At 29.8% G+C, this 9,776-nt stretch overlaps 1 protein-coding gene across 1 annotated transcript; it reads right to left on the bottom strand.

The window, feature by feature from the left end:
* Positions 1 to 2,669: 2,669 nt before the first annotated feature.
* LOC145305529 (uncharacterized) lies at positions 2,670 to 6,532 on the bottom strand. The gene is made up of 8 exons (XM_080147167.1): positions 6,392 to 6,532; positions 5,563 to 5,632; positions 5,192 to 5,249; positions 4,946 to 4,993; positions 4,672 to 4,748; positions 4,270 to 4,333; positions 3,485 to 3,551; positions 2,670 to 2,812 (listed from the first exon to the last, which is right to left on the bottom strand). Exons 1-8 carry the CDS (start codon positions 6,470 to 6,472, stop codon positions 2,780 to 2,782), a joined length of 498 nt encoding a protein of 165 aa, XP_080003293.1. The 5' UTR covers positions 6,473 to 6,532; the 3' UTR covers positions 2,670 to 2,779.
* Between the last annotated feature and the right edge of the window lie 3,244 nt (positions 6,533 to 9,776).

Here is a 9,776-nt window from a genome sequence, read left to right as displayed (position 1 = left end):
GTCTGTTATAGCTTAAAACCTGAACATTCTCAGGATAAATTTATGTAATAAGTGTGGTTCCCTAAGAACTCCAAACACCCTAGCATCACACAAGGCTTCGGTTTAAGGTTGAATTAAAAAGCTTTCGTTAAATGATAGTCATAATAAAAGTGGAAACCAGTTATCAATCTATTTTTTTTGTATTGTGGATTGTTTCTTCCTTGACAATATTCCCCAACAAAGTGTAAAGTATATGAATTTTATTTTTAAAAAAAAACCTTTACAGGAGAAATTTTATTTCATGTAAGTATGAAAATTATATGGTAATTGTTATAATTAATTTAAAGAGGACAAAAATAATAGGTGAATAGTGTTTTTTTTCTTATATTTTTTTCTGGAGAAAATCTGGCGATCGGTGCGTTTGTGTGTGTGTGTTGAAAAATGCGTACTAGGGTAATTATATCATCAAGAATTAACCATTGATCTTTATACAGAAAAAAAAACTTTAAAACGTATTATTTACCCTAGTAATTACTCCGGACGCAAATTGACGCAAATTATTTTATGCTTTTTAAAAAATCAATAAAATAGTATATAATATAAAAAAAATAAACACTTTAATTATCAATTAAGATGCATGCCAATGTAATAATCAATTAAACTTAAGAAAACTAGTCAAAAAAAGTCTTGTAAAGGGGTAAAATAAACGATTTTGTTGACTTTCTCATTTATCATATGTTGAAGTAAAAGCAAAAATTGCAAAATCTACTTAAGGATTTTTTTGATTTTTTAAATTTAACATAGATATTTTAAAAGTATGTAATGGCACCTTTCATATAAGCTCATATCATATTGAAACTATATTCGCCCTTTAACTCATAAAGAGGGTTAGTGCAACTTATTATTACTTATTGTTAACTAAAAACAGAATAACAAATCTTATCTTCTGTAATTTTTGTTCATTTTATGTAAAATATTGAAAACAAATGATAAGATAAATAACTAAAATAAACAAAAATAAAACTATTATTTTTAACAAATAATTAAATGATATTTGTTTTGCTAGAAGCATGGGACAAAATCTTAGAGTGATAAAATTCCCAGATAATGTAAGGTTTTTCACATTTTCATGATACATGTTAAAAGAACTACTACTTCGAATTTACACAAAAATTATACAAAACTTACATATACATTTTACAATTGCAGTAATACGTACATTTATTTTCTACTTATAAAAGTTTAGCCATATTTAAAATATACAAAATTCTGTCAGCCAACTGGAACGACATTATGTATCACATTGTTTTTAATTACATTCTCTCCTAGTTACAAATCATCATAAAGGGGTGTTAAATAAATATGAGAATTTTTTTCAATTTATTAATGTTATAAAGCCAGCCATAAGATTTTTAATGTTATAAAATGAGTTTTATTTCAAATACTTTATGAGTTTTGTTTTGAAGATTTTGTCATATTAATTTTTAAAACCATCTATAATACAAAGTAGCTTGATGTCTGTACGTCCGTCCGTCTGAAGCTTACGATCTCGGTAATTACTGAATTGATTGGATTCTACTCTTCAGGGTATATACCTATTGGTCCTGTGGTGGTTTTGAGCTATTTTCTTTGGGGGTGGGACACCCCTAACCCCCCAAAAAACAACCCCCACCCCCCCTTATTTTTTTTAATTACATCTTGGGTCGCAGCCCCTAGAGGCTAGGGGCGAAGCCGCTAGTGGTAAAATAAAGTACTTAATAAAATAAAGAAAAAAATATATTCTTTATATTTTAAAAACAAATAGTTGAGTCTTGTTTGGTTTACCTCCAAAACTATGAGCTTGAAAGTTATTTTCAGCTTTTTTATCTTCAAAGCTGACCTATAATTTTCATCCAAAAATACATTTCTAGTGAATCCTTTAAATTTATTAAAATATAAATTTTGAATGCCTTTAAAAGCTAGAAGTTGTGTTAACACTTTTTGCAAATAGTACTTTTGTGGTTTTAACCTTATTAACCAGTAATTTCTGTTTAATTTTTTAGTAATTATCTCTGGTAATACAATGTCTTTATATATAACTAGTAGCTTAGCCTCTAGACCTTCCCCTAGGATTCAAAATGCATGGACATATATCTTTTTAACTCTTATTTTATACATCTTAATTGGAACTGATGATCTATTTTTATAGAGAAACATATGTATTCCACAAATAAATAGATAAAAAATTAAATGTGTTTATACATATAATAAATACTTTAAATTTAGTTTTAATAGAAAAAGTAAAAAAAAATCTGAGGGGATTGATTTTTCTTTCTACTGGAAGGGTGGTGGTACTCTGCACCAAAATAGTTAAAAACCTTTCCTAAACCTATGAGAATCTACATTGCAAAAGAGAATTATATATTATGAGCTCAGCTGTTAGCAAGATCTTTCGATATACACAGACAGACACTCAGTTACTTTTTTATAAGGATGTGTGGAAAAATGTGCATACAAGCAATTTATAATAGCTTTAAAGTTGTTGTGATCTGATTCTAACATGAAATCTAAATTTTTTTTGAAAGCCTATTTAGTATGAATTTGGTTGCTTTGCTGCAGCTTTGTAAAGATAAGTTACTCTTAATATTATAATATCTTTATTCAGGAATAATAAGGTTCAATTTATTTGTTTTATTAAGAAAATAAATCAGTAATTTAAGTAAGTTTTATTTGCCTTTATTATTTTACATATTTGTTAAATTACATTAAAAGATAGAAAAGAAAAAAATGACATTATCACAAATGAATGTAGATCAACTGTTTATTCTTCATCTCTGAATCTAATACACTTGACCTAAAAAATTAAACAATCAACTAAAGTTCATGTAATTTATATAATTCTACTTTTAGCAATGTTGAATTATTGAATTACATCTAGGTAGCAATTAACATTAACATCTTGGTAACAATGCATAATTGTTGTTGGTCTTAATTTTAATTGAACTTTAACTGATAAATCTTAAAGTTTTTATGGGGAAGTTTAAACTAAGAACCTCGTAAAAGTGTCGAACTATGACGTCAGAAAAAAATAACAACTAACCAATGAGAAGCCAGTATTCACTGTAATTGACCAATGGTAAAATATATAGCGGTCTCTCATTGGTTAATTATTAATTTTTTCTGACGTCATAGTCAGACACTTTTACTGGGTTCTTAAACTAATTATGGCCATGATTTTGTCTGTTAATAGCTAAATTAATCTACCTTTCAAATTCCTAATAAAGTGCATATATTTTAATATCTCATGGGAACACAGTAATAGTGTCTGACTGATTATGACGTAACAAAAAAAAATTAGCCAATGAGAGGCCGTTATTGACCAATGGTAAAATTTATAGTGGCCTCTCTTTGGCTATTTTTTTTTTGTTACGTCATAATCAGTCAGAAACTATTACTGTGTTCTCTCATGGTGTAGTTCAACCATGGCTTTATATTTTTAGAGATATATTGTGAAAAAGATGCTTACTCTGAGAGTAGGATCAATGGTCCACTGGAACTGGTGCTCATATTCCCATCCATCCTCAAATTCCCATCTAGATAAAAACAAATAATTATTATTTCTCATATCATATTATAAAAAGCTTTCTCGTATTCATTCGAATCCGGTGGATAGGAACCGGTTCTCATCCATACGAAAAAAACTATGTCTAGCATCGTATTATATCCGTTATCGTATTAAAGCCGTTTATAATACGATGTAAGAAATAACTATTCCATGGAAATAAAATGTACAATTATATGATTAAAAAGTGGATATAATACAATGCTAGACATCATTTTTCAGTATGGCTGAGAACCGGATCTTTATCAGTTTTGAAGCGATATGGGAAAACAATTTATTGTATTTTAATTGATAAAGAATCAAATTACAGAATGGAAAACTACTAATGTATTAGTTATTCATCACATTTTGTATTATAGACAGCTTTCCATGGATAGCAATATGAAAAATTACAAGATAAACTCCAGTTTAGTTGAATTAAAGGCCATCTAAATTGATATTGATTTAGTGATTTTAATTATTCATGAAAAATAGTATACAATATGATATGTTACATGATTGTAGCTTAGAACCAGTTATAATTCGTCGGATTTGAAGTCATATCAATGAATCATTTGTTACTCAACATTCAATAAAGGGGGAATTTTGAATATACTTATAAAAAATTACTGTGCTGCTTTAATATTTTAAAAATAGATTATTAAGCACAATCAAATAAATCTGTGAAATATTTTGTTTTAAAGACTTACGGGCAGTTGATTCCATCAACATGGAACTTGTTCTGAAGACCAGCATTGAAACCACCAAGAGTCTCTGAACAAAGAGAAAATATTTTTTAACCTAAAAATTAAAGTCTTTTTTTAAAGATATAGTACCAACACCTTTATCCCTAGCATCTAGGGGGTCTGTATTCTAAGATATGGTAATCATAAAATATTAACATATCTTAAAATCATCCCAAGATCTACATCTTAAAAGAGATAGCCTAAAACCACATTATCAAAATCTTAAGCTACAGACAAATATATTGGAACTCCACAATATATTTTATTTGCATATCTAGGAAAGTATCATTTATACTTCCATTGTGTTAATAAGTATTTGACTTGCATTTATCATACTTTACTGTAAGAATCATTGAAGGTTCTTACCAGATACAATCCACATAACAGTGTAGATGATGGGGTTAGAGTAGGGTCCAGGGGTCAAAAGCTGACCATTAGAGGCCCTGAAAGATTACAAATTATAGTTTACAATTTGTTAATTCAAAATTATTAAGTTGAAAATTTTATTTGAGTAAAAAATGTATTTTATAAGTAAGGCTCAAATATTTTAAATAGTTGGTTTTGTAATCTACTAAAAGGGCTTGGAGGTAGTGATTTTAATGGCGGGTCTTGTAAATTCAGAATCATTAAAAAAACTTACTCAAAGAAAGGAACCATGTTCTCCCAAAGAGCACCAGCAACTGTGTATCTGAAATTTTGTAATTATTGGAAAATCATAGCGTATATGCTAAAAAAGGAAACAATTTTTATCTGAAAATATAGTTTACAAGTTTATAAAACTTTTATGGATACATTTTAAAGCTTGATGAAAATTATAAGCAATGCTTTAAGCTGTAAAATTGAAATTCAAACATTTCAAATGATTTCTATTAAAATGTGTTATCACCTGCCAAGTCTGTTTTCTTGGTACTGGGAAGCACCACCAGTAGAGGAAATCTCAACCTCTGAAATGGAATTTATAAAGGTTAATGGTGAAGAAAGTGAAGAAGTAAAGCAATAAAGGTTTAAAATTCTGGAGTTATTGTTGAAAAGTAAAAATATAAAAAAAGTACAAGGCTTTAACAAGTATTAAAAGCTTAATGGTTAGTAAAATGAAATATCCCCTAGAGGCTAACTAAACTGGTGTGGATTTTTATTTTAATTTGATTGGAAATTGTCTATAATTTGATACGATACATGATTTTGTAGAATAGCTAAGAACCGGTTCTAGTCCAGCGGATATTAGTCAGTTTTGAAGTCATACCATAAAATACTTACCAACACACTGGCTACAATAATCAGTCTTCACATTTTTGTCCCAAGTTACTTTTCCAAAAACTTCCTCCATCTAGAAATAAATCATTTTGAAATTCTTAAGAAAGATTGTCCTATTCTCTAGCATTTAATAAATATATGTCATGTGAGTGCTAAAAATTTTAATTAGACTTTAGATACATTAGATTTAATTTGTTTCAGTTATAGATGTGTAATAAGCTTGATAAATAGAGTGCATTGTTTCTCTATTAGCTGTTTGCTTGTAGTTTTAAGGCATTGAATAAAAAAGAAGGGATATAAAAAGTAAGTTTTCTAATATTGGATTCACTGCAAATGTTCATCAGTATTTGTGTGTCATGGAAATTTTAAACCAATAATGAAAAGTCTTATAATCTCTTAGTCAAAATAATTGAATCAATACCATAGCAATAAACATAGTATACCTAGATAGTCCACCTGACCCATTTTTCGTCCAAATAGTAAAGAAATTTTTGCAGGCATAAACCTTTGTGACTTTGTGTAATATACGAGATGCGGGCGACGAAATTTTTAGAAAGCTAACTTTATTCTAAGAAATTTAACTATTCATAACTAACTTATATCTTTTGTCATACGCTTCTCATTATACGAAAGAAGATATTTTTACTTGAAATAATTTACCCTAGAGAAGCTTTATCCTATAAGGCTATTTATAGCTGACTCATAATGTGAAAGAAATGAAAAAAATATGCCCTTATGTGAAATATCTCAACCAATCGGATGTCTTGAATGTACCTTTAGTATTCTCCTATTTGCTGATTTATACAGCATAGCCATAGGTTATCTCTATTACCTTAGCCTTGGACATGGGGGCAGAGATGTGGAGAGCAGAGCTCAAACCAGCAAATAACAATACAGCACACAGGGAACGCATTTTAGTCTGAAAATAATAGAATTTAAGATTTTTAATTACGTAACTCTTGTCTAAATATACATATGTTTTTGAAATAATTTAATTCTCATAGTTGGTAACCCTTATGCTTTACTGCTTTACCAGGAGAGTGGGCACTGCGACTCTGATAGGAAATTGACAACATATTCATATGTGCTGTACTAAATCAATCATTACTTGGACTAATTTAATTAAATTAGTTTTTTTTTAGGTTTTTGATAATTCATACAACCCCCTTAAGTTATTCATTACAATAAAATACAATTTTAAAATTTATTTACTGTGTAAATATGCATAAATATAACGTTTTTACTGACAATTAGGTTGATTTTTACTCAAAGCATATTTCTTGTAGACAATAAAATGATTCTAACTTTTGTTCTATTTAAGATAAATTGATGAAATAAAAAGTATATTCAATTTTATTATGCTGAGAAGTCACTCATTGATTTTCAGAAATAATAAACCCCTTTGAGTGGGGGAGGGGGGGGGCCTTGAGTATCGAAAAAAGAAACTATTGTAAATTTCTTTTCTATTGTGGGTTTTGTCTGTCTGTCCCTCTGTCTGTCTGTCCTTTTGTCTGTCTGTCCCACCACTTGTCTGTCTATCTGTCTAACTGCCTCTCTTTTGGATTTCAATGAATCATCTAGCATAGCCTAATTGTAATTTGTTAATGCCTCAAAGACTGTCTATTACTATTTACCTGTCCCTCTGTCTGTCCGTCTGTCTATCCCTCCGTCTGTCTGATCATTCACAGGTTCTCTATTGGATTTTATGTAATTAATTGTCTATTATAGTCAAACTTTGATAATTCTTCTTGCCTGTCTGTCTGTCTATCTGCTGAGTTTCTACCCTTGGTCTAACAGACTGATTCACTTAATTTATAAAAAATTAGATTTAACTAATAATATGGTGGTATCTTGCACCAAGAGATACACAAATAACCTTGTGTTGAAAATAAACAAATAAAAAATTATTCAATTTCTTCTATGAAAAAAAGTGTAATACATGTTCCTTAAATCTCTTTGTACATCAAAAATATGTTTCAAATTTATTATATCAGGTTATATTCCATTAATTTATTAACAACTAAATTTTTTGACACCCCACTTATGACTTTTAACAGCCCCCTTAAACTAAAATCAAGGGTTATTTTATTAAGATTTTATCAAAACTACTTTACATAAGAAATTTATTACATTTCAAAATTTTTTTATAAAAAGAGGATTGGTATATATCTCCCTCCCAACATTAACTTTGAGCACTATTGTAAAATATGTTAAAAGTTATAAACATATATCTATCAAGATCATTAAAGGAATTAATTCAAGTTTAAGGGGGGGGGGGGGGGGTTAATGCAACCATCTCGTAATCAATGCGCAAATTGCACTTAGAATTCGAATTTCATTACAAAACTTGGCATGAGTAATCCTTGGTATATCTATTTTCCCAAAATGAAACAAAAAGTTGGAAAAGTGATGGCTAACAGCTGGCGGCTTAGTCGTTTAGCCGTTTTTGGGCTATATTCAGGGCAAAACTATCATTAATTACATAGGAATCAACTTTTTAAAACATATTTTTGCTTTAAATATCCATTTTTAAAATTTCTTGTACCAGCTGCTAAATGGCTAGAACTGGCTGAAAATGGCTGGGAGCGGCTAAGAGTATGAAGAGTAGATAGGGCTTGTGACATGTCTAGGGGTAAGTTTTTATTTGTACCAAGCTCAAAAATACTACTATAAATAGTGGGGGTCCATCCATTTGGCAGCTGGGGCTGATACACAGACTGTTAAAAACCTACCTAGAGACATGTCACAAGCCCTATCTACTCATTCTACTCTTGGCTGCTCCCAGCTGAGCTGCGGCCGTTAGCAAGCTGCCATATGTATGTTGTGTGGTATTTTTGAGCTCAGCACCCATAAAAACCTACCCTTAGACACATCAAAAGCCCTATCTACTCATCATACTCTTGACCACTCCCAGCTGTTTCCAGCCAGTTCTAGCTGTTAAGTGGGTGGTACTGAAAATTAAAATATGGTTATTGGTATAATTTAACATACATTAAAGCAAAAGTATGTTTTAAAAAAAAAAAACCTACCCTAGACATGTCACATCTTCCAAAGTCAAAATTGCATAAATATATATAATACAATTTTTGAGGTCACAATTTACTATAAATACTAACACTATCTGTGTAAAAACTTTGAGGGAAACCCCAAATAAAATTAATGGTCTTCTTATCAATAAAGGGGGTTTAGTGTTGGAAGGTGAGCAAAATTGATTGAATATTGAGCTAAAATTTTAAAACTGCCTCGTTACAGTAGTTACTGCATCTAAATGAAAACCAAATTAAAATTTTTATTTTTAAGTTATGTAAGAAAAACTCTGCAAAAATGGAATTTGACTTTGCAGATTACTTGCTACACCTTCATATGTTATAATTGAGACTGCTCCATTTTTTTGGTAAATTTCAGGTTTATATTGACATACTAGAATTTAAATTTTGTAAAAATCTTTAAAATTGAGATCACACAAAAGAACTAAAAAAAAAAATTTTTTTGGCAGATTTCAAAAACTTTGCAGTGCTCATAAGGTCACAATTATTGCATCACAGAAAAATATTTAGCATGGGTCATTTTTTTGCTTAAATCAACCAAATTTTACTGGGGGCAAAACTTTTATCAAAATTTTTCCAGGGCGGGATGATTTAATCTACAATATATACTTTTGGCTGTTGACAGCTGTTCTCAGCCATTTTTGGCAGTTTTTTCGCTGTTATGACAGCGAAATCTAGAAATTAAAAAAAGTTCTTTTAGTAATATGTCCATGACATAAAGTGATAATTTTAATTAAGAAAAGTTTATTTCCATATAAATATTCAATTTTTTATATCCTTATAAGCCATTACCCAGCTGCCACTATTTTTGGTAGTATTTTTCAGCTCAGCACCCATTAAAACCTATCCCTAATGGATGATTCCTACATAATTATTTATGGATTTGCCCTGAAAATAGCCCAAAAACGGCTAAACAGCTGAGCAAACAGTGCCATTTGTGCATTGATTACGTGATGGTTGCCTTAACCCCCCCCCCCTTAAGCTTAACTTTTTGTTAAATTTTGAAAAACAGACCTACCAAGGATTACACATGCCAATTTTCATAACAAAATTTGGATTAATTGATTATGGGATGGTTGCATTAACTTCCCCCCCCCCCTACATATGTATGAAAGCTTCCTCATGTCCCAATTTACTAATTAAAAGTTGTACAGTACAGTTGTACAGAAT

The sequence above is a fragment of the Acartia tonsa genome, chromosome 14 (assembly GCF_053477335.1).
Source record: "Acartia tonsa isolate MP-2025a chromosome 14, ASM5347733v1, whole genome shotgun sequence".
Classification (NCBI taxonomy): Eukaryota; Metazoa; Arthropoda; class Copepoda; order Calanoida; family Acartiidae; genus Acartia; species Acartia tonsa.
Note: the sequence above shows the minus strand (reverse complement) of the source record. Positions and strands in the feature narration are given on the sequence as shown.

What these genes read in the sequence shown, in the direction of transcription:
- LOC145305529 (XM_080147167.1), bottom strand. Translation starts at nt 6,472, where the DNA reads ATGCGTTCCCTGTGTGCTGTATTGTTATTTGCTGGTTTGAGCTCTGCT. An exon ending in TTATTGTAGCCAGTGTGTTG is followed by an intron (nt 5,250 to 5,562) that starts GTAAGTATTTTA and finishes ATTCCATTTCAG; the next exon opens with AGGTTGAGATTTCCTCTACT. An exon ending in TGTTATGTGGATTGTATCTG is followed by an intron (nt 4,334 to 4,671) that starts GTAAGAACCTTC and finishes CTCTTTGTTCAG; the next exon opens with AGACTCTTGGTGGTTTCAAT.